This window comes from Pristiophorus japonicus, chromosome 14 (assembly GCF_044704955.1).
Source record: "Pristiophorus japonicus isolate sPriJap1 chromosome 14, sPriJap1.hap1, whole genome shotgun sequence".
In the NCBI taxonomy this organism is placed as follows: Eukaryota; Metazoa; Chordata; class Chondrichthyes; family Pristiophoridae; genus Pristiophorus; species Pristiophorus japonicus.
In genome coordinates, this window is record NC_091990.1 from 129,819,091 (window position 1) to 129,845,190 (window position 26,100).

Sequence of the window (26,100 nt, forward strand, 5' to 3'; positions counted from 1 at the left end):
CATTTGGGACTTCTTTTTAATGTTAATTTTTTCCGGCAGTAAGGGCTGAAAACTACATTTGTTCACTTCATTTTAATTTTTATTAGCTCAGAATGCATTGTCCCTTTAATTCATAGCCCTTTTAATTGCCCACAATTCCTTGCAAACTTCACAGCCTCACTCCCAGAGGCTATTAAATATTCTTAGAGTTAGAGAAATTGGCCAGTCTTGCGCACATTTTTTCGACTATATTTCACTTCTTTGCCGGTAAAAGGTACTCACCTAAATTGGCCAAAGATAATGAATAGCTGTTTTGAAATATCGCCTTAAAGCGGATTGACCATGTGCGACGCAAAAAAAAAAACGCCTGAAAAAAGCCTCCATTGAAGACCAACAAAAAAGTTGAAGTTTTTATTTTTTAATTCTTTTTCAGCAATTCATTCGTTAAGTGTATAGTGAATGTTTTCTGATTGTTCATTTTTTGATTTTTGCAATTTTTTTTGTATTTTCTCCCCTCCTAAGGCCTGTATTTTTGGTGATGATAGGCCTCGGACTAAAGTTGGCAAGGACCGCAGTTTCCAGCAAATCCTCATGCAACAATGATTTTTACCGCAAGGCGCATTTTTTTTAACCAATTTTACCCCCTTAAAAATGGCGATGTTTTTGACCGTAAAGTAACGGGGAAAAGATGATAGCCATGAATTTCTAGCCCTTGGTGTCTTTTTATCAAACTTCTCTAGTTGAGGTTATATGCCATAAATGTGTCCTAACATGGAGACAATAAATGAATCACCAGAAATCCTGAGCTGACCGCAAGTTCCAGAATCCATCAGTTAGACGCGCTGTGAGCATAAAGTTGTCAATTAAAACCAACAAAGAGGCACTGTAGCACCTTATCTATGGCATGAGCTTGACAGAATATCAGTTCACAGCACACTAAGGTCTTGCATACCCAATTAGTACTTTGAGACGACATAATCTGGAGGTGGCTGGCAAAGCACTGGTTTTTAAATATCTATCGCACAAAGTAATGATTAAACAACAATGCACTGCAGAATGAGCATTCAGTCGAAGTAAAAATAAAAAAAGATACTTCAGTGCACTGTAATTTTCTTCATCTCAATGAATATACATCAGGCTACTTATAAGCTTTTGGCAAAGCATTAGTTGAAGAAAAACATCACACATAACTGAAAGTAAGCTTGAGAGTAAGCTTGCAGAGAACATAAAAACTGACTGCAAAAGCTTCTATAGATATGTGAAGAGAAAAAGATTAGTGAAGACTAATGTAGGTCCCTTGCAGTCAGAATCAGGTGAATTCATAATGGGGAACAAGGAAATGGCAGACCAATTCAACAAATACTTTGGTTCTGTCTTTATTAAGGAAGACACGAATAACCTCCCGAAAATACTAGGGGACCGAGGATCTAGCGACAAGCGGGAACTGAGGGAAATCCGTATTAGTCAGGAAATGGTGTTAGGGAAATTGAAGGGACTGAAGACCGATAAATCTCCAGGGCTCAATAGTCTGCATCCCAGAGTACTTAAGGAAGTGGCCCTAGAAATAGTAGATGCACTGGTGGTCATTTTCCAAAATTCCATGGACTCTGGTTCAGTTCCTATGGATTGGAGGATAGCTAATATAACCCCACTTTTTAAAAAAGGAGGGAGAGAAAACAGGGAATTATAGACTGCTTAGCCTGGGGAAAATGCTGGCATGAATTATTAAAGATGTAATAGCCGCGCATTTAGAAAGCAGTGACAGGATCGGTCCAAGTCAGCATGGATTTATGAAAGGGAAATCATGCTTGATAAATCTTCGAGAGTTTTTTGAAGATGTAAAACTCTAGAAGATAAGGGAGACCCAGTGGATGTGGTGTATTTGGACTTTCAAAAGACTTTTGACAAGGCCCCACACAAGAGATTAGTGTTCAAAATAAAGGCACATGGTATTGGGGGTAATGTATTGACGTGGATAGAGAACTGGTTGGCAGACAGGAAGCAAAGAGTGGGAATAAACGGGTCCTTTTCAGAATGGCAGGCAGTGCTGGGACCCCAGCTATTTACAATATACATTAATGATTTAGACGAAGGAATTGAATGTAATATCTCCAAGTTTGCAGATGACATTAAGCTGGGTGGCAGTGCGATCTGCGAGGAGGATGCTAGGAGGGTGCAGGGGGACTTGGGCAGGTTAGGTGAATGGGCAAATGCATGGCAGATGCAGTATAATGTGGATAAGCGTGAGGTTATCCACTTTGGTGGCAAAAACAGGAAGGCAGCTTATTATCCGAATGGTGACAGATTAGTAAAAGGGAAGGTGCAACGAGACCTGGATGTCATGGTAGTCACAGTCATTGAAGGTAGGCATGCAGGTACAGCAGGCAGTAAAGAAAACAAATAGCATGCTGGCCTTCATAGCGAGGGGATTTGAGTATAGGAGCAGTGAGGTCTTCCTGCAGTTGTACAGGGCCTTGGTGAGACCACACCTTGAGTATTGTGTGCAGTTTTGGTCTCCTAATCGGAGGAAGGACATTCTTGCTATCGAGGGAGTGCAGCGAAGGTTCACCAGACTGATTCCCGGGATGGCAGGACTGACATATTAAGAAAGACTGGATCGACTAGGCTTATATTCACTGGAATTTAGAAGAATGAGAGGGGATCTCATAGAACAATATAAAATTCTGGTGAGATTGGACAGATTAGATGCAGGAAGAATGCTCCCGATGTTGGGGAAGTCCAGAACCAGGGGTCACAGTCTAAGGATAAGGGGTAAGCCATTTAGGACCGAAATGAGGAGAAACTTCTTCACTCAGAGAATTGTGAACCCGTGGAATTCTCTACCATCGAAAGTAGTTGAGGTCAGTTCGTTAGATATATTCAAAAGGGAGTTAGATGTGGCCCTTACGGCTAAAGGGATCAAAGGGTATGGAGAGAAAGCAGGAATGGGGTACTGAAATTGCATGGCGAGCCATGATCATATTGAATGGTGGTGCAGGTTCGAAGGGCCAAATGGCCTCCTCTGCATCTATTTTCTATGTTTCTATTTTTCTAAGATGATGGAGTAATGACAGCTTTGACTCAATTATATCTACTCTTAAAACAGATCCGCAAAACACAGACCATCTATTTTGTCCTTTACTCAAAACAATAGGAGACTAAAATCTTCAAATGACATCAAGTCTCTGAGGAAGTTAAAATGCTGGAATTAATTTCCTTTACATAGTTTTGATATGTGACATACATTATTGGGCAACATGCTTCCCTGCTGTGTAACATAATTCTCAAAGTGGTTCTTAAATGTGAAAGTGAGACTAAACAGCAAAAAAATTCCAGTTTATGCAATAATTTACAGTAAGCATATGTTCAACACTAACAATAATTGTGTTTTTTATATACGAACAGATAGACCATGCTGGGATGTACTACATAGCAGTTAAAAAGAGCAGGAACCGGAGCAGTTTAAAAAGGAGAGCGGTGACAACCCAGCAGTAAAAAAGAGTGGGAGCAGTTTAAAAGAGACCCGCCACAGTTAAACAAACCCAGAGGAAAATCACAATGTGCCGTCATAATCAGCACGTGAGGAGTAGCGGATCCAGAAGAAATTGAACAAAGTATTTGTTACTATACACACACACACTCTGAATTTTTAAAAACTTAACGATGATAACTAATTAAATAAATATTCAGAATAATTAATAACATATAAAACTTAGCAAAAAGAGCGAGCAGTGAAACTAATGCAAGGGAAAATCTGAAACAGTGATGCCACAGTGAGCAGGGAGGAAGAACTCTGAGGTGAGTAAATCAGGTGAGTAAACAATAAGTAATTTGCTTCTTTAACAAAAGCTGTCTACCTAATTTTAATTCAGGCTGCCAATAAACAAGTATATAAAAAAGACTAGAGATGGCAGCGCAGGGTATGTGTCGGGATTGTAGTATGTGGGAGTGTGTGAATAGCGAGACTGTCCCGGATTCCCACATCGACAGGAAATATCTCTACCTCGAGTCACTCCGGCTCGGAGTCATTGAACTGAAGTGCGAGTTAGAGGCATGCAAGGGATGAGAAGGAATTTCTGGACAGTCACATCCGAGAGGAAAGCACAGGTTCAAGAAGGGGAGGGTGTGACTGTCTGACTGTCTACAAGAAATGAAACAAGCTTGAATATAAACGAAACAGAAAAGAGCAAGGGACAAACTAAACTAAGGGAGAACATAAATGGCAATGGAATAGAGTTATAAAACAGGAGTGTAAGAAGATGGTTAAAAATAAAGTGAGAGGAATGGCTATTAAAAATAAATTAAACTGTCTATACAATGCCAATTCTCCACCTTCCACAGATATTATCATTAAATTCTTTAGCGATTCCAATTGCACCACAGATTAAACATCCTCCAAAATTTTCTGCTCGAGAGCTCTCATCATTTGCACCTTCACCCAAGTCATCTTCCTTCTCATGACCACAAGTGTACGTCCAATAATGGATCTTCCTCCTGATAGATGGTGCTGTTTATCCTTTATTTCAAAGATTACAGTGCCCATAATGAAACAGGGGAACTGGAGGCGATAATACATTTGTGAGGAACCAGATATAGTAGGGATTACTGAGACATAGCTACAGAAAAATCAGGACTGGGAATTAAACATTGCAGGGTATAACATATTTAAGAAAGATATGGAGGGGAAAAGGGGAGGTGGAGTAGCTGTACTTATTAGAGATAGCATAATGGCAGTAGAAAAAAATAACAGCAATCAGTAAGACAGAAATAGAATCCATGTGGTCAGAGATAAAAGATATAAAAAAGATCAATCACACTAATAGGGGTTGATTACAATTCACCCAATAGTGGAAGGGAGGTGGAGGAAGAAATATGCAAACAAATTAAGGAAATGAGTAAAAAAATGAGTGAAATTAATTGGCCAGCAGAGGTAGGTAAAGGGAATGGCATTCCTCCAATGTGTACAGCACTCCTTTCTAACCCAGTATGCAAAAAGTCTAACAAGGATTTGCTCCTGGATCTATTAATGGGGACTGAAAGAGAACAGATAAGAGAATTAAATTAGTGACCATAATATAATACGGTTTGGGATAATAATTGAGAAAGACGTAAGCATGACAAAGACCAGATAATAGATTAGAGGAAAACTGATTTTACGAGGCTGAGAATAGAACTTGGGAAACTAAAATGGACAACAATATTGACAAAATGATATAGAACAGCAATGGGAAACATTTAAAATGCTGTTCAACAGAGCCCAGTAAAAATATATTCCGCTCAAACACAAGAACAAATTAAACTAAACACTAATGAGACACCATGGATGAATAAAGACATAAGGGGAAAATTGAGGGTAAGGAAAGAAACATACATTAAGTACATTGACAGTGGGGGAGAGAAAGAGACTAGGAGAGAAGTAAAAATAAATTAGAAAGGCAAATAGGAAATAGGAAATTAAATTATCAAGGAACATAAAACAAAATATTCTACAGGCACGCAAATAAAAAAAGGAAAGTTGGGATAGGGATATGGCCACTAAGGGTCGGACAGGATAAAAATCAAGATATAAACGCATTTAAAGTAAAAACAAGAGAAATATTAAATAAACTAATCAAACTCAAAAGAGAATAAAACCCCTGGTCCGGAGGGATTTTAGAAGAATCTAGAGAAAAGATAGCAGATACAATATTTCACATATTTAATAATTCATTCGAAAAAAGTGTAGTACCAGAGGACTGGCGGATAGCTAACGTTATACCTATATTTAAGGAGGGAGATAGAACATGTCCAGGGAACTGTAGACCAGTGAGCTTAACTTCGGTAGCAGGAAAAATAATGGAATCCCTTCGAAAGGAGAAAATAGAAAAACATCTAAGGCTGGAATTTCATCAGCCTTCCGCTGCGTTTTTCGGCAGTATTTCTCCGTTTTGGGTGGAAAACCAACCGGTGGGAAATTCATGGAAGTGTTCCGCCGGCGGTTTTGAAATACCGCTGGGGAACGGACTGCCGGCGCGCAACACTCGAAAAACTGCTTCTGCCAGAGTTTGGCCACCATGGCCCGTAGCTGGAAAGAACAAAACTGCCGGGGAAAAAACAGTCGGAGCAGCCCCTAGAACAGCAATAGGTACTGGCCATTATCTATGCTGTCAAGCCCCTTAATAATTTTATACGTTTCAACGAGATCGCCTCTCATTCTTTGAAACTCAAGGGAATATAGGCCGAGTCTACTCATAGGACAATTTTCCATCTCAATAATCAGTCTAGTAAACCTTTGTTGTGCTCCCTCTAAGCCAATCATATCTTCCCTTAAGAGACTAAAACTGTATACAGTGTTCCAGGTATAAAAGCAAAATACTGCGGATGCTGGAATCTGAAATTTTTAACAAAACAGAGAATGCTGGAAATCTTAGCGGGTCAGGTAGCATCTGTGTAGAGAGAAACAGAGCTAAAGTTTCAGATCAGTGGCTTTTTGAAGACTGGAGGTCATTGAGCTGAAACATTAACTCGGTTTCTCTCTTCACAGATGCTGCCTGACCTGCTGCGTATTTCCAGCATTTTCTGTTTTTATTTCGGATTTCCAGTACCCGCAGTATTTTGCTTTTGTATTAGTGCTCATGGGATTGGGGTAATATATTAGTATGGATTGAGGATGGTAAGAAAATAGAGCCGTAGGAACAAACAGGTCATTTTTGGGTTGGCAGGTTGTAACTAGTGGGGTCCTGCAACAATCAGTGCTTGAGCCACAGCTATTTATAATCTAGATTAATCACTTAGACGAGGGGACCGAGTGTAATGCATCCAAGTTTGCTGACAATACAAAGCTAGCTGTAAGCTGTGAGGAGGATGCAAAAAGGCTGCAAAGGGACATCGGGCCCAAATTTGCCCCTTCGGTTTTTTTGGTGCACCTCTGAGCCCCCCCGCCGACATTTTAGATCAGAAGCAGCGCCAAAAGAAAAACTTGCGATCATGGCCGATTCTCGGGCCATCTGTGGAGCTAGTATGGCACAGAACAAAGAGAGGGCGCGGAGCTAGGTCCCGGCGCTGAAAACAGTGCCGGGACCTCTGCACATGCGCGCTAGAGTCTGCACGCATATGCAGCAGCTCCTGGCAGGCCATTTCTGCAAACGCGCACTGCAGGCTGTGTGGGAGGGGCCGAAGCATGCTGTCGCTAGCCCTGGCCAAATGGGCTCCCTCATCGGCGGCCTGCTGCCTTTATTTGTTATTTACTGATTGATTTTGGTGCTTTAGATGCAAGGTTCCTTCTATTTTTTTTGTGTGTTATTTATTGATTGCTTATTACTTTTGTCTTGGTCCTTTAGGTGCAGGGTTTCTTCTATTTTATTTGTTAGTTAATTGCTTATTACTTTTTGTGCTTTGTTTGATGCTTTAAATGTAGTTACTTGCGCCAATTCCTTAACTGTAAGTAAGGTCTTTCTGTGCGGACAAAAGTGGACATATACGCTGCCCTAAGTTAGTTTAGTACAACTTCTTTCTGGCCAAATTGGCATAAATGGTGTAAGTGGCTGGGAACGCCCCCTGTTGGAAAAAAAAAACTGGCCTAACAAAAAATATCTAACTAACTCACTTACACTGTTGCAAATTAAATGGCCATATTTGCAACTAAAAAGATGCACCAGAAAAATCAAGTTACACCAAAAAAAACGGTGTGACTCACGGGGAAATTTGGGCCCAAGGGCAGGTTAAGTGAGTGGGCAAGAAGGTGGCAGGTGGAGTATAATGTGGGGAAATGTGAAACTATCCACTTTAGTAGGAGGAATAGAAAAACAGAATTTTTTTTTTAATATTCAGAGGGATTTGGGTGTCGTTGAACGTGAATCACAAAATTAACATTCAGGTACTGCAAGCAATTAGGATAGCAAATGGTATATTGGTCTTTATTGTAAGGGGGTTCGTGTATAAGAGTATGGAAGTATTGCTGCAATTATAGTGGGCTTTGGTGAGACCACACATGGAGTACCATGCACAATTTTTTGTCTCCTTACCTAAGGGAGGATATACATAGGATTACATAGGAGATATGGCAAAGAAACAGGCCATTCGGCTCAACTAGTCCATGCTCCACTCGAGCCTCCTCCTGTCTTTCCTCATCTAAATCTATCAGCGTAACCCTCTATTCCCTTCTCCCTCATATGCTGGTCCAGCTTCCCCTTAAATGCATCTATACTATTCGCTTCAACCACTCCCTGTGATGACGGGTTTCACATTCTCACCACTCTCTGGGTAAAGAAGTTTCTTCTGAATTCCCTATTGGATTTCTTGGTGACTATCTTATATTGATGGCCTCTAGTTATGCTCTTCCCCACAAGTGGAAACATTCTCTCTGTATCCACTCTATCAAAACCTTTCTTGCTATTGAGGGAGTGCAGCAAAGGTTCACCAGACTGATTCCCGGGATGGCAGGACTGACATATGAAGAACGACTGGATCGACTAGGCTTATATTCACTGGAATTTAGAAGAATGAGAGGGAATCTCATAGAAACATAAAATTCTGACAGGATTGGGGAATGTTGGGGAAGTCCAGAACTAGGGGTCAAGTCTGAGGATAAGGGGTAAACCATTTAGGACCGAGATGAGAAGAAACTTCTTCACTCAAGAGAATTGTGAACTTGTGGAATTCTCTACCGCAGAAAGTTGTTGAGGTCAGTTTGATAGATATATTCAAAAGGGAATTAGATGTAGCCCTTACGGCTAAAGGGATCAAGGGGTATGGAGAAAAAGCAGGAATGGGGTACTGAAGTTGCATGATGAGCCATGATCATATTGAATGGTAGTGCAGGCTCGAAGGGCCGAATGGCCTACTCCTGCACCTATTTTCTATATTTCATAATTTTAAAGACCTCTATTAGGTCACCTCTCAGCCTTCAGCAAAGGTTCACTAGATTGATTCCTAAGATGAGAGGGTTGTCCTATGAGGAGAGTTTTAGTAGAATGGGTTTAAATTTTCTGGAGTTTGGAAGAATGAGAGGTGATCTATTGAAATGTATAAAAATTGAAGAGGGCTTGACAGGGTCGATGCTGAGAGGCTGTTTCCCCTGACTGGATTATCGAAAACTAGGGGTCATAGTCTCAGAATAAAGAGTCGGCCATTTGGGACAGAGATGAGAAATTTCTTCACTCAAAGGGCTGTGAATCTTTGGAATTCTTTACCCCAGAGTGGTATGGATGCTCAGTCGTTGAGTATATTGAAGACTGAAATCGATAGATTTTTGGACACTAAGGGAATCAAGGGATATGGGGATCGGGCAGGAAAGTGGAATTGAGGTAGAAGATCAGCCATGATCTTATTGAATGATTGAGCAGGCTTGAGGGGCTGCACAGCTTACTCCTGCTCCTATTTATTATATTCATATAATAGTATGTATATTTAAAAAGGTAAAATATTGTGGTGATATTTACTGATAACATCAAATAGTTCAACAGAAGTTAAGTGTCCGATTCAATTACACAGAATCTTCGCTAACGAACATAGTTTTGTTTTTCCTCAAGTTTTCAAGATCAGACGTGTAAGGAGGAAGGCATTCAAGAAATCAAGTTGAGATAACAAAATATGGATAAGGGTTTCAAATTGGAGGAAATTAGATAGAGGCAAATGCAAACAATGACATGATAGAGGAATTAAGCTGTCGTGGTAATTGATAGGAATTGAGATTTGAAGCTCATTTCATGGTTGAACACGACAACAGCATTGCTTGGTTCTGCTTGAGTGAGGGGAATAGAAATAGGAGCATGGGTACTGCGATTTTTACAACAGCCAAAATAAGATAGCTTTCATTTTCCTAATATTCAATCTGAGGAAGTTCTGGTTTATTCATAACTTGATATCAGATCAGCAGTCTGACAATATAGAGGTGGTTTGGGATTCATAGGAATTCTTCATATTTTAATTTACTATGGATTAGAATTGTGATTTCTTTTTAACTGGGACTGCAGGAAAAGTTACTTAAAATAAAAATTGTTATAATTACGCTCAGGGGCAGCTGCCTCAAATCATGCTGAATTAGAGTATGTACTCCAGATTATAATTTGTGGAATATCCATTATGGCTGAATGATTCATTAATGCTGCATCACTGCACAAAGTGCATTTTTGAATTGACAACACTAAAATTCATCGGAAATATTCTGGACAAATACCCTGAATACATCTAACTTTATGCTTGAATTGCACTGTATTCTCGGCATTTTAGCAACAAACTAAATACAGGTGCGACGTCCAAAATCCAGAGTTCCAGAATCTGGACACCAGACCAATCCGTGGCGGGGTCGTTCAGAAACCGGAAAATGCTCCAAAATCCGGACTCCACCGCCCGACTTCACCCTGCCTCGGCCCGACCTCCGGCCGCCCGACCTCGCCTTGACCCGACCTCCGCCCAACTGAATCCCCTCTCCGACCTCCAGCGACCCCCCCTGACCTCCTACGGCCCGACCTCTCTCTCCACCGCCCCCCCCTCCCTACTCTACCTACCTTCCTCGGCCCAGGCAAAGACGTTCCGAAATCCAGAAATACCCAGAATCCGGAACGGCTTCGGGTCAGAAGTTTCCGGATTTCGGAAGTCACAAGTGTACTGTAATAGGGACCTGAACAAACTGGTGAGCAAACTGCTACAATACAACATTTATAGTTAGCATTATATAAAATGAAAATTAAACAACCACAAGAACTTGCATTTATATAGCACCTTTAATGTAGTAAAACATCCCAAGGCACTTTATAGGAGCGTTATCAAACAAAATTTGACACCGAGCCACATAGAGATATTGGGGTAGATGTACTAAAGCTTGATCAAAGAAGTTGGTTTTAGGGAGTGACATGAAGCAGGAGAGAGAGATCGAGAGATGCAGAGGTTTAGGGGGGGAATTCCAGAGCTTATGCCCTGGCAGCTGTCGGTACAGCCAGCAATGGTGGAGCAATTAAAATCGGGGATGTTCAAGAAGCCAGAATTGGAGGAGCGCAGAGATCTCGGGGGGCTGTAGGGGATTACAGAGATAGGGAAGGGTGAGGGGTGGAGGGATTTTAAAACAAGACCGAGAAGTTTTAAATCGAGGGATTGCTTTTCCGGGAACCAATTAGGCCAACGAACACAGAGGTGATGGGTGAACGGGACTTGGTGCAAATTAGGGTACGGGCAACAGAATTTTGGATGATTGCAAGTTTATGGAGGGTTGAACATGGGAGGTCAGCCAGAAGTGCATTGGAATAGCCAAGTCTAAAGGTAACAAAGGCATGGATGATGGTTTCAGCAGCAGATGAGCTGAGACAGGGGCAGAGTCAGGTGATGTTACGGAGGTAGAAATAGGCGGTCTTAGTGATGGTGCTTGTTATGTGGTTGGGAGCTCACCTAGGGGTCAAATATGACAGCAAGGTTGCGAATCGTCTGGTTCAGCCTCGGACAGTTGCCAGGGTAGGGCGTGGGATGGAGATGGTGGCGGGGACCGAAGACAATGGCTTCAGTCTCCCCAATATTTAGTTGGAGGAAATTTCTGCTCACCCAATACAGGACGTCGGACAATTTAGAAACAGTAGAGGGGTCGAGAGATGTGGTGGTGAGGTAGAGCTGGGTGGCCTCAGCATACATGTGAAAACTGACTGTTTTTGGGTGATGTCGCTGAGGAGCAGCATGTAGATGAGAAACAGGGGGGGCACCATGGATAGATCCTTGGGGTCACCAGAGGTAACGATGCGAGAGCAGGAAGAGAAGCCATTGCAGGTTGTAAGGGGAGGAAAATTGATACCCGAACTGAATTGCAGGGCTTATCAGTATTAGGAGGTTCTGAGGAATCATAAGTAGCAACAATGCATTGACCCTCAGCACAGACTGATGAAAACATACAAGCAATACTGAACAACACATCCATCAAGGGCAGTGGAGAGTCAACAGACTAGAAAGATAGCAAACCCTGGGAAGCAAGATCAAATCACACGTCATGAAGAACTGAAGTAAAGTTGACACCATGAATAACACATTCCAGAAGGGTGACATGTGATGAGAGATGGACAGGTGGGGGAGAACCACTCAAGAGCCAGTCTGAGCAGTCGGCCAATCGGTGGTTTTATAGGACGGTCACACACCTTGAAAAACTGTATAATTGTAATTGTAAAACCTCTGATCGGAGAAGTGTTCATCGGATTGGATTCAAAGGGGGAGAAATTCAAGGCTTTTGCGCCCGGCTGCGGCACCACTAACGACTCCCACGAAATGCAGGAGTTAACCGGTAGCACCCCACTCCACCGGCGATGATAGTGTCATCACCGTGTGCAGCGACCCGTTTTCGCCCCAGAGCAAAAATTCGGTAGCGCCTCCTGAAGCTGCGCCGGGCGATGCCAGCAACAGCTTCGGAGGGCACGTAACAGGCCGCTCATGGGGCAAAATTTAATGGGGAGGTGGAGAGTTCAAAATTAAAAAAAAGGCCGACTTCCTGTTTGATCGCAGGGTCCGTGCCGCATTCTTGCAGCCCGGCAATCCGCCTATGTGCCGGGCTGCTGCCATGGCACCCTGCTCCCTGGTGGTCCAGGGATGGCACCGTTTCCAAGAGGTCCTTTTGCCTATGTTGCTTAATTTTTGTTACTTTCACAATTTCATCTCCCATCATCTCCATTTTGCCTCCAAACTGGCCCTGCTTGGAGGATAATACATTCTAGCCATTTACATTTTAATGGACACTATTCCTTTCCCAGTAATGGCCAAAAATGGACATGTTCATTTGCCTCAGGAATCAAAAGTGTCAGTGTCAACTCGTGCTAGAATTTACACTGAATTTTTGTGCAATATGGGACTCGAAGGTTATGGAAGTGGAGTTGATCAGATCAGCCATGATCTTATTGAATGGCGGAGCAGGCTCGAGGGGCCAAATGGCCTACTCCTGCTCCTATTTCTTATGTTCTTATGAATAGTCTAATCACATGAGTACATGTTCCAGTTGATTTTGAATCTGCCACTCTTCATTGCAGTGTGCTTAAAAACCAGCAGGTGGCATCAATTTTATGAATTCTGTCACGGATACATTTATGGGCCGGAAAATCCGTAATCCGACTCATGACAAAATGATGTTGAAATTTACGCCAATCTTGCGAATTTACACTGAAATTTCCCGAGAATCTCATTAGCATACGTTGAAGCATAAAAACCACAAAACAAACAAAAATCAGCATAAACAATAGGGGCCTTCAGAAAGTGTAGAACATAGGTCATCTTTCTTCTTCCGTCCCTTCTTTACCTTATTGGTGTTATGAAAATTGAAGCTTGAAGCCATCAAACCATTTATGTATATTAAGCACAACATATTTAAGGAAATGCAATTGTGGAAGTTTTTCTATTTTGAATGTAATAGATTTCGATGCTATAAAAAAAATTTAAATGCGTAGAAAACCGACTACAGGTCCCAAAGAGGAGAAATAAAAAAAGTGGATAAAATCGCAACAAAACACCACAAATAGTGACTTCGGGTCCTGCTGTGCCCAAGATCTAAAAGCTCACAATGGGCCCAAGTTTCCGCCCCCTATAAAAACGGCGCACCACAGCACAAGGGGTGTGGGGCGGAGCCAGGTCCCGGCGCTGAACACAGTGCAGGGACTTCTGCACATGCGCGCTAGAGTGTGTGCGCATGTGCAGTAGCTCCTCGCAGCTCGATACTCTGCAGTTCAGCCTCCTTTTCAGACCCCCCCTGCGTTGAGCCTCCTACGGTCAGGTTTTTGGGTTCAGCCTGTATTGAATACGGCTGTGAGTAGTTTACTTCTCTGGCAATATATTTTGTGTATATGATGCTAATTAGCATTGTTGTGTTCTTAATAAGACTGGTTGTCTGGGCAGAAGCTAATGGTTTTATAACTTTGAATCTTGATTTTTGAAAAGTTTGGGGCAAATGTATTATTTAATGAATTTTGGTCTAGCCAATTGTCAAAGTGAACATGTATTACTTGCAGCCAGAACCAAAATATTTGGCACAGTTTATCCATTTATTATTTCATGCACACTGTAATGGTAAACTGTCAATCTCAGGAAAACTTAGGTAGAATTATTGGAATACAGGCAAGAATTTTGAATGAAAGCCTAGCTGTAACAAATCTACAGGGCCTCCTGTTCAGCACCCCCGCGTTCAGCTTCCGTTCAGCCTTCCCCCCCACCGTGTTCAGCCTCCCCCCCGCCCACCCGACGTTCAGCCTCCCCCCGACCCCTCCCGAAGTATTAGTCGCTGGCGGGGCCTGCCCGACCGGCATCTCCTGGGGGGGCCCTGTCCCAGCACGCTGTTGGGTGCTGCAGTAGGTCAGTAGAAACTTAATTTTTTATTTATTGATTGATTTTTTAATTATTTTTATTTTTTTATTTTTTTGATTGATTTATTGATTGATTTATTGATCATTTATTATTGATGATGGCTCTTTATTTGTAAAAGTGAAGTATTTAATGCTTGTAAACTTCCCTTCCCCCCTCCTATCTCTCGTTTCCTACGCCTAATTTAAGTGTAGGCAAGGTTTTTCTGAGCGTACAAAAATTTACACTTACTCCATTCTAAGTTAGTTTGGAGTAAGTTTTCGCTGCCTAAACTTGCAAAACAGGCGTAAGTGGCTGGACACACCTCCTTTTGAAAAAAAAATCTGTTCTACAATGAAACTATTCTAACTCATTAGAACTGGAGCAAACTAAATGGCGAGAATTGCAATTTCTAAGATGCTCCATTCTAAACTAGTTGCTCCAAAAAAATAGGAGCAACTCAGGCCGAAACTTGAGCCCATTCTCTGGTCTTTTGCATTGAGATGGAGTTACTATAATGAGTTTAGTGGAGTTTTGGTGGATGTAATTCGGGAGTGGCACTAACAACAAGGAAATTTATGCGTAGTAAAGTTCAAGTGTAAAACTGTGTAAGCCACTTATATATAAAGTTCCTCAGAAGACACGGCACAACAAAATGCTTATGCTGCTATTGCGCCAGAAATTTTGCAAGGAGATTCCAGGCCATTATATACAGTGCCTTTTAGGTTTTTTACCAATTATTTGACACGTTAATTTAAACCTGTTAAAAACTTATTATAATTATGTTTCTGAAAATTTCCAAATCTATTAATGTTCTTTATATTTATTAGTGACTACACTTCAAAAGTACTTAATTGGCTGTAAAGAGTTTTGGGACATCCTGAGGTTATGGTAGGTACTATATAAATGCAAATTTTTTCTTTTCTTTAAAATCCCCCAAAATTGCTGCTTCTCTAAACTAAAAGTATTCCCTCCAAAAAAGTCAGTAAATTCAGCAAAAAATAGGAAATAAGGGCCCCAAGTTTCGTCCCGCGGCGAAAACGGCGCACCTCCGAGCTGGGCGCCTGTTTTTCGCGCCGAAAACTGCGCTTAAAAAAAAAGAGTCCGATAGCTCGATGTCTGCTTGGCGCGGCGCGCTCTTCACAGCAGGGGGTGGAGCCTAATACTCGCGCCGATTTTCTAAATAGCAGGGGGCGAGTACAATTTAAATTAGCCTTCGTGGTGCCGGCAACCCTGCGCGTGCGCGTTGGAGCGTGCGAGCATGCGCAGTCTGAAACAAACATTGGCACTCGGCCATTTTTAAAAGGACTGCAGAAAAAGTGAAGATTTGTTTCTTGGACACACTGACGCCGCCCCATAAGCATGGCCGAACGGCCTAAAGAATCTTAATCAGCTGCGTGTGTCCTGTGTTCTTTCTTCGGCTCCCGATCAGCCACTGACGCCGCTGCTATCTCGTGGCCGAATGGCCTCACGTCCGTCCTTCCGCTCCTGATTCTTCCACTGCCTTCGAGCCACTGACGCCGCCCCATAAGCGTGGCCGAACGGCCTAAAGAATCTTAAATCAGCTGTGTGTGTCCTGTGTTCATTCTTCTGCTCCCGGCCAGCCACTGACGCCGCTGCAATCCTATGGCCGAATGGCCTCAAGTCCGTCCGGGTGCTGCATCTTCGCGGGGAATGAAGTCCTGCCTCAAACACCGCAGCTCAGCTCGAAGGCTGCTTCCCGCCTACCGCTGCCGTCGAGAGACTGACGCCACACCCCTGCCTGTCTCCAACATGAAAGGCCTGCCTGAAGCATAGCAGCTCGAATGCTGCTGTTGTTTCACACAGGTAGGAAGATGGTTTATTTAATATTTTCTTTGCTTATACATTTTTATTCAGGTTTGATTTATTTGTATAATATTTGTATAAGTATAACTAAGGATTGATTGTAGAATTTAATGACTTCCCTTCCCCACCCTCCACCCCCCCCCAACCTCGTTCCCTACGCCTAATTTGTAACCTACGCCTGATTTTCTAAAGTGTAGACAAGGTTTTTTCGAGCATACAAAAATCTTCACTTACTCCATTCTAAGTTAGTTTGGAGTAAGTTTTCACTGACGAAACTTTGAAAACAGGCGTAAGTGGCTGGACACGCCCCCTTTTGAAAAAAAAATTCTGTTCCAAAGTGAAACTGTTCTAACTGACTAGAACTGGAGCAAACTAAATGGCGAGAATTCCAATTTCTAAGATACTCCGTTCTACAACAGTTGCTCCTAAAAATCAGGAGCAAATCATGGCGAAACTTGGGGCCAAGAATGCTGGAAAAAAGATATTACAATAATTTCAAAGGATCATTTTATGAAGTGTAACTCGCATTTTTATTACGATATATTGGGCCGAACTGCAAAAGCGTTAAGACACTTTAGACAGATTAGGAAAAGGGAAGGTGCAACGAGACCTGGGTGTCATGGTACATCAGTCATTGAAGGTTGGCATGCAGGTACAGCAGGCGGTTAAGAAAGCAAATGGCATGTTGGCCTTCATAGCGAGGGGATTTGAGTACAGGGGCAGGGAGGTGTTGCTACAGTTGTACAGGGCCTTGGTGAGGCCACACCTGGAGTATTGTGTACAGTTTTGGTCTCCTAACTTGAGGAAGGACATACTTGCTGTTGAGGGAGTGCAGCGAAGATTCACCAGACTGATTCCCGGGATGGTGGGACTGACCTATCAAGAAAGACTGAATCAACTGGGCTTGTATTCACTGGAGTTCAGAAGAGTGAGAGGGGACCTCATAGAAACGTTTAAAATTCTGACGGGTTTGGACAGGTTGGATGCAGGAAGAATGTTCCCAATGTTGGGGAAGTCCAGAACCAGGGGTCACAGTCTAAGGATAAGGGGTAAGCCATTTAGGACCGAGATAAGGAGAAACTTCTTCACCCAGAGAGTGGTGAACCTGTGGAATTCTCTACCACAGGAAGTAGTTGAGGCCAATTCACTAAATATATTCAAAAGGGAGTTAGATGAAGTCCTTACTACTCGGGGGATCAAGGGGTATGGCGTGAAAGCAGGAAGTGGGTACTGAAGTTTCATGTTCAGCCATGAACTCGTTGAATGGCGGTGCAGGCTAGAAGGGCTGAATGGCCTGCTCCTGCACCTATTTTCTATGTTTCTATGTTTCTATGACACCCAAATCTGCACAACTCATAAGCAGGTTTTCCTTATGCTTGGTTTAGGATACTTTTAAAAACAGGGCTTTTTTCCAGTATTAAATAAGCACAACGTCCTTTTCTCATTGCTGACCAATAAAGGGCTTTTGAATATTCCGTTAATCATAGAAGCTATAGCCAATGATTGTGTTATCTGTGCAATTTACCCGTTTCAGAAACTCACACCCAATTAGAATATATGTTTCAGATCAAAAAATAAAGACACTTTTCTACCTTGCCACTTAAAACTGCTAAAGAAATCAAGAGCTTTGGAACCTCTTTACAGTTATTTGCCACAAATGTACTTAATTTTAATGAAGCACTACCTTTGGTGTTCCATTTTTGGGAATGAATTATTTAATTTTGTATTTTAAAACTTCTTTCAGAAAATCTATTACTGGAAGAAAAGGTTTTTTAAAAAACAATAATTACCCAATAGCAAATAGGAGATTCAAACCCATTCCAGTCAGACTGTCGATTGTAAGTATAGAATTCTGCATGCTCTCCCTAAATGCTGTCATCAATTATTCATTTCATGCCCTTCATGCAAATGATGGTACTTTCCTAGCAATTCTGGGACATGTTCCCTTGTAAAATGTTGAACTTATACATTATGATACTTTCTAACCAATTTTATATACTTTTACAATTCATAAATTTATAATTGAAGAAATCGGAAAATTAAGTGGTATATGGGTTTTCAACTGACCAGACAAACCTCGCTAAAAGCGGCCTCAAAAGTCTTTTTTTTTTTGGAAATTCGTAGCCAATCGTTCCAATTCTTTGTCAAATCACAAACGCCAGAGGTCACCTTGGGCCCATTCAAGGATCACTCTGCGCCAATGCTCTTAGCCAAAAGGCCTAGAGCCACTGCACCGTTCCTGGAAGTACTGCAATACCAGGTTTGTGCCATGGAGGTGGATGGGTCAGGTCCCCCACACACCTCCGTGGAGGTGGATGGGTCAAGCCACCCCACCTCAAAAGTAATTTCCTCCCTCCAAAACCTACCCCCAGTTCAAAGTCACTATCTCATTCAGCCAGTTCACAGAAATTGCCTTACCCCCTCCAACCTCTTTTTCAGTTCAGGTTGCCAATCTTGCTTCCATTCCCCACTTATTTCTTCTATTCATTCTTGGGACATGGGCGTTGCTGGCAAGGCTGCATTTATTGCCCATCCCTAGTTGCCCTAAGGCAGAGGTGGTGGTGACCCTGCTTCAACCATTGGAAGCAAGCTTGCTATAACGTAATGGCTTACTAATCCACTTCAGAGGACAGTTAAGAGTCAACCATGTTGGTGTGGGTCACAATTCACATGTAGGCCAGATCAGGTAAGGACGGCAGGATTGCTTCTCTAAAGGATATTAAGGAACCAGTTTGGGTTTTTTTTTCCAAACAACAACCCAAAAGCTTGTCACTTTTACTGACACCAACTTTTTATTTCCAGATTTTTTTTTTTTTTTTAATTGTTTTGAAAATCTCAAAGTACCATGGTGGGATTTGAACTCACGTTCTCTGGATTATTAGTCAAGACCTCTGGATACAAGTCCAGTAACAATGGGCCCAAGTTTCGAGCCGCGCCTAGAACGGCGCAGTCCCGACCTGGACGCCTGTTTTTCGCGCCACAAAGAGCGCCTAAAAAAAAGATTCTCCAGCTCCCTGCACGTCCTCTGGCCCTCGGCGCAGCGCAGCAGGAGCTGTAGGGGGCAGAGCCAGGTCTCTGCGCTGAAAACAGTGCCGGGACCTCTGCACATGCGCGCTACAGTGGGCGCGCATGTGCAGTAGCTCCAGGCACCCAAAACTGTATGGGAGGGGCCGAAGCACGCAGCCCCTAGCCCTGGCTGAATGGCCTCACTGGAGCTGCGTGAATAAGGCTCCTCCCACGCCCAGCTCCTGCTTCCTCCCGACCCGACTCCCGCTTCCCGCCCCCAGACTGGACCTGACACCGACCCGACTCCCGCTCCCACCCCCCCCCCCCACTCCTGGACCGGACCCGACTCCCGCTTTCCCCACCCCCCGCCCCTGGACCGGACCCGACCCTACCCAACTCCCTCCCCCCGACCTGACCTCCCTCCCCCAGACCCGAACCGAACCAACCTCCCTCCCACCAACCTCCCAACCCAACCCCACCTACCTGCAAATCTGGTGCTGGGGACGGGCCCTGCCCGAAATCTTGGGCCCTGCCCGAAGTCTCGGCCCGTTCAGCCTCCCTCCCCCTTCCCCCCCCCACCATCTCCTTTCCCCCCCCCCCCCCCATCTCCTTTCCCCCCCATCTCCTTTCCCCTCCTCCCCCTTCCCCCCCATCCCTCCCTCTGCTCCCCCTCCTCTCGCTGTCAGAAACACAGACACTGACAGACAGAGAATGAGAGACACACACAGACAGACAGACAGACAGAGAGATAGAGACACTGACAGAGACACACTGGGGGGGGGGGGCGGGCATCCCAGCACGCTGTTGGAGGGCTCCCGGTGCTGCAGTCGGTGAGTAGAAAATGTTTTATTTATTGATTTTTTTTTAAATTATCTTATTAATCTTTTTTTATTGATTTATTGGTTGATTTATTGATGTTTTTAGCATTTATTATTGATGATGGCTCTTTATTTGTAAAACTGAGGTGTTTAATGTTTGTAAAATTCCCTTTAAACCCCCCTCCTCCCCATTCCCTATGCCTAATTTGTAACCTACGCCTGATTTTCTAAAGTGTCGACAAGGTTTTTTCGAGCGTACAAAAATTTTCACTTACTCCATTCTAAATTAGTTTGGAGTAAGTTTTCACTGACGAAACTTTGAAAACAGGCGTAAGTGGCCGGACACGCCCCCTTTTGAAAAAAAAATTCTGTTCCAAAGTGAAACTGTTCTAACTGACTAGAACTGGAGCAAACTAAATGGCGAGAATTCCGATTTCTAAGATACTCCGTTCTACACCAGTTGCTCCGTAAAAATCAGGAGCAAATCATGTCGAAACTTGGGGCCACTATCACTACACTACCATACCGATATAATTCATGCTAACCCTCGCTCACATCCTACGACCCCTACTTCATGTATGTATTCACTTTGCACCCCTCCCCACAGTTCATGCAATCAGTGACATCTCTCAAATCTTGGAAACTGACAAAAACTTTGGATCTGCTGCAGTGCTTATGCTGTTAAATACCCCCATTTAAAGTTAGAAATAAAGGACACAAAACAAATAATAAGAGCTACAAAAGGGGAGTATGAAAAGAAACTTGTAAGGGATATCAAAATCAACACACAGAATTTTGACAATAATATTAGAAAAAATAGGGTAGTCAGGAGCAATGTTGGCCCCTTAAAAACTGAAAGTGGTAATATTATCAGTGATAATAAGGAAATGGCAGACATGTTAAATAATTACTTTGCATCAATATTTATAGTTAAGGAAGAGGACAGGTGGAACTGTAGCAAGTGTAGATGAAAGCATAAAATTACAAAGGGATATCAACGGATTAAGTGAATGGGCAAAACGATGGCACATGGATTTCAATGTAAGCAAATGTGAGAACATGAGAAATAGGAGGAGTAGGCCATTCGGCTCCTCGAGCCTGCTCTGCCATTCAATAAAATCATGGCTGATCTTCTACCTCAACTCCACTTTCCTGCACTGTCCCTATATCCCTTGATTCCCTTAATACCCAAAAATCTATCGATCTCTGTCTTGAATATGCACGACGACTGAACCTCCACAGCTCTCTGGGTAGAGAATTCCAAAGATTCACCACGCTGAGTGAAGAAATTTATCCTCACCTCAGTCCTAAATGGCCAATCTCTTATTCTGAGACTGTGACCTCTGGTTCTAGAATCCACAGCCAGGGGAAACATCCTCCCTGCATCTACCCTGTCAAGCCCAATAATAACTATGTATGCTTCAATTTGATTACCTCTTATTCTTCTAAACTCTATAGCGAGCATAGGCATGTTCTACTTAATTTCTCCTCATAGGGTAATACCCCCCCATCCCAGAACCTTCTGATGAACCTTCATTGCAATCCCTCTATGACAAGTATATCCTTCCTTAGGTAAGGAGACCAAAACTGTACACAATACTCCAAGTGTGGTCTCACCAGGGCCCTATATAATTGATTGCAGTAAGACATCTTTACTCTTAAACTCAAATCCTCTTATAATAAAAGTCAACATACCATTTGCTTTCTTAAATGCTTGTTGTACCTGCATGTTAGCTTTCAGTGATCCATGTACAAGGACACCCACGTCCCTCTGAACACCAACATTTACCAATCTCTCACCATTTAAAAAATACTCTGCTTTTCTATTTTTCCTACCAAAGTGGATAGCTTCACATTTTTTCACATTATATTCCATTTGCCATGATTTTGCCCACTCACTTAGCCTGTCTATACCCCCCTGAAGCCTCTTTGCATTCTCCTCACAACTTACATTCCCACCTAGCTTTGTATCATCAGCAAAGTTGGATATATTATACTTGGTTCCCTCATCTAAATCGTTGATATTGTTTATGAATAGCTGAGGTCCAGGCACCAATCCTTGAGGTACCCCACAAGATACAACCTGCCAACCTGAAAATGACCCGTTTGTTCCTACTCTCGGATTTCTGTCCGTTAACCAATACTCAATCCATGCTAGTATATTACCCCCAATCTTGTTTAATAAACTCTTGTGTGGTACCTTATCGAATGCCTTCTGAAAATCCAAATACACCACATCCACTGGTTCCCCCTTATCTATTCTGCTAGTTAAAACCTCAAAAGATTCATCAAACATGATTTCCCTTTCATAAATCTGAGTTGACTGCGAAATCCTATTATGATTTTCTATGTGCCCTGTTACCACGTCCTTAATAATAGATTCTAGCATTTTCCTTCCTACTGATGTCAGGCTAACTGGTCTGTAGTGCCCCGTTTTCTCTCTCCCTCCTTTCTTTAACAGTGGGGTTACATTTGCAATCTTCCAACCGTTCTAGAATCTATGGAATTTTGGAAGATGACAACCAATGCATCCACTATCTCTATTGTCACCTCTTTCAAAACCCTAGAATGTAGACCATCAGGTCCGGGGGATTTATCAGCTTTCACTCCCATTAATTCCTCCAGTACTCTTTTTTTAACTAATACTAATTTCTTTTAGTTCCTCATTCTCACTAGACCCCCCATTCTCCACTATTTCCAGGAGGTTTTTTGCATCTTCTTCCGTGAAGACACAAAGTGTTTGTTTAATTTCTCTACCATTTCCTTGATCCCCGTTATAATTTCTCCTGTCTCAGCCTGTAATGGAACCACATTTACTTTCACTAATCTTTTCCTTTTTACATAACTACAGAAGCTTTTACAATCTGTGTTTATGTCTCTCGCGAGTTTACTCTCAGATTCTATTTTCCCCTTCTTTGTCAATTTCTTGGTCTTCCTTCATCAAATTCTAAAATCCTCCCAATCCTCAGGCTTACTGCTCTTTTTGGCAAAATTATAAACCCCTTCCTTTGATCTAATAATATCTTTACTCTTGTTAGCCACAGTTTGACCACTTTTCCTCTGGGGTTTTTGTGCCTTAAAGGAATGTATATTTGTTGCAAATTATGTATTCATTCTTTAAATGCTAGCTATTGCCCGTCTATTATCATACATTTCAATGTAGTTTCACAATCTACCTTAGCCAACTTGTCCCTCATACCTACGTAGTTTGCATTTTTAGATTTAAGATCCTAGTTTTGGATTTAACTAAATCACTTTCAAATTCTATCATATTATGGTCACTCTTCCCTAAGGGCCCCTTTACTACAAGGTGATTAATTAACCCTTTCTCATTCACAATACAAGATCTAAAATAGCCTGTTCCCTCAACGTAGTGATCGAGAAAACTAACTTGTATATATTACATGAATTCATCCTCCACGCTATCACTGTAAATTTGGTTTGCCCAGTCTATATGTAGATTAAAGTCCCCTATGATTACCATATTACCCTTGTTAAATGCGCCTCTAATTTCCTGATTTATACTCTGCCCTACATTACAACTACTGTTTTAGGGCTTATAAACTCCCACCAATGTTTTCTGCCCCTCTGTTTCTTAGCTCCACCCAAACTGATTCTACTTGATTTTCGGAGCCAAAGATCCTTTCTCTCTACTGTCTTTATCGCATCCTTTATCAGGGCTACCTCTCCTTCTTTTCCATTTTGCCTATCTCTTCTAAAAGTTAAGCATCCTGAAACATTTAGTTCCCAAACTTGATCACTTTGCAACCATGTCTCCATAATGGCTATTAGATCAAACCTATTAATTTCTATCTGCGCTATTAATTCATCTATTTTGTTGCGAATGCTTCGTGCATTGAGATATAGTGCCTTTAGCTTTAACTTTTTTTCTTCTTTTCCCTGATGTCACCTTAGGTACTGATGCCCTATTATCTTTGTTAAACTCTCTGTCCCTTCCTGACCAACTGTGCTTATTTTCACCCAAAACTCTGCTTGAGAGCTTTGACATTTCTCTTGCTTCTTTTAATTATACTCTTTCCTGCACCTGCACCGCCCCCCCCTCCTCCCCATACTTCATCAGTCTAAAGCCCTGCCTGCCACCCCAGTTATTCGATTTGCCAAGGCACTGGTTCCAGCCCGGTTTAAGCGGAGCTCTTCCCAACGGAACAGCTCCCTCTTTTACCAATTCTGGTGCCAGTGCCCCATGAAGCAAAACCCCTGCCTCCCAAACGATTCTTTGAGCCATGCATTTAATCTGCTTATCCCTATGCCAATTCGCTCGTGGCTCAGGTAACAATCCAGAGATTATTACCTTTGAGGTTCTGCTTTTTAATTTGGACCCCAATACCTCAAACTCTCTCAGCAGAATCTCATTCCTAGTTCTACCTATGTCATTGGCTCCTACGTGGACCACGACAACTGGATCTTCTCCTTCCCACACCAAGTTCTTCTCCAGCCGCAAGGAGATGTCTTTAATCCTGGCACCATAGGCAACACAACCTTCAGAACTCCCAATTGTGGCTGCAGAGAATAGTATTTATCCCTTTGATTACACTGTCCCCTACAACAACTATATTTCCTTTCACTCCCGCCCCCCCCCCCCCTACCCCCACACTTGAATGGGCTCCTGTACCATGGTGCCATGGTCATCCTGCAGGCTTTTCCCTCATCCACAGAGGCAGCAGGAACCTCATACCTGTTGGATAAGGACAAATGCCGAGGCTCCTCCAGCACTGCACCTGGGGTCCACTTACCTACCTGAGTTGAAGTAACACCCTCCTGTCCCTGACCACTAACCAAATCTGTACCACGACCTAAGGGGTGTGACTGCCTCCTGGGTCCTTACTGCAAATGTGGTTGTCCGGGATCACAATGCTCTCCACAAACTCCCACATGCTATAGTTGCGGCACACCACGTGCACTGCCATCCCTATATGACCTTGTTCCATTTAATTAAATTGAATTACATTTGTATTTAATTAACTTACTTTACAGTTTTGTTTCTTGACTACTTACTTGATCTAGGGTAAGTTATGGGTAATGAAATTAACTATCTACCTGTAACACAAAGCTCTACAAGTAGTGTAAGCAAAAAGCAGCATCTCCTCCCCCCTCTTCTCCAAATTCCCATGCTTTCCAAATTCACAAATAAAATCCTCTGTTTAAGTGCACTCTGTTTAATTCCACTTTGTGCAGACTGCCACAAGAGTTCATCCACTTTGGACCTAAAAAAGGATAGAATAGTGTACTTTCTAAATGGTGTAAGGCTAAAAACAATGGAGACTTAGATGTCCAGGTATATAGATCATTAAAATGTCATGAACAGGTACAACAAATAATCAAAAAGGCTAATTGAATGCTGGCCTTTACATCTAGGGGACTAGAATACATAAAAACATAGAAAATAGATGCAGGAGTAGGCCATTCGGCCCTTCGTGCCTGCACCGCCATTCAATGAGTTCATGGCTGAACACGCAACTTCAGTACCCCATTCCTGCTTTCTCGCCATACCCCTTGATCCCCCTAGTAGTAAGGACTACATCCAACTCCTTTTTGAATATATTTAGTGAATTGACTTTCTGTGGGTAGAGAATTCCACAGGTTCACCACTCTCTGGGTGAAGAAGTTTCTCCTCATCTCGGTCCTAAATGGCTTACCCCTTATCCTTAGACTGTGACCCCTGGTTCTGGACTTCCCCAACATTGGGAACATTCTTCCTGCATCTAACCTGTCTAAACCCGTCAGAATTTTAAACGTTCTATGAGAACCCCTCTCATTCTTCTGAACTCCAATGAATACAAGCCCAGTTGATCCAGTCTTTCTTGACATGTCAGTCCCGTCATCCTGGGAATCAGTCTGGTGAACCTTTGCTGCACTCCCTCAATAGCAAGAATGTCCTTCCTCAAGTTAGGAGACCAAAACTGTGCACAATACTCCAGCTGTGGCCTCACCAAGGCCCTGTACAACTGTAGTAACACCTCCCTGCCCCTGTACTCAAATCCCCTCGTTGTGAAGGCCAACATGCCATTTGCTTTCTTAACCGCCTGCTGTACCTGCATGCCAACCTTCAATGACTCATGTACCATGACACCCAGGTCTCGCTGCACCTCCCCTTTTCCTAATCTGTCACCATTCAGATAATAGTCTGTCTCTCTGTTTTTACCACCAAAGTGGATAACCTCACATTTATCCACATTAT

The 26,100-nt window shown here is 42.6% G+C and overlaps 1 protein-coding gene across 1 annotated transcript in view; it reads right to left on the reverse strand.

The window, feature by feature from the left end:
* Positions 1 to 26,100, reverse strand: part of sbf2 (SET binding factor 2) — a 715,543-nt gene that overhangs the window by 338,545 nt on the left and 350,898 nt on the right. Inside the window, exon 7 of the mRNA XM_070898748.1 lies at positions 10,467 to 10,603. Within this exon, the coding sequence (XP_070754849.1) occupies positions 10,467 to 10,603 (137 nt within the window). The remainder of the gene's footprint in view (positions 1 to 10,466; positions 10,604 to 26,100) is intronic.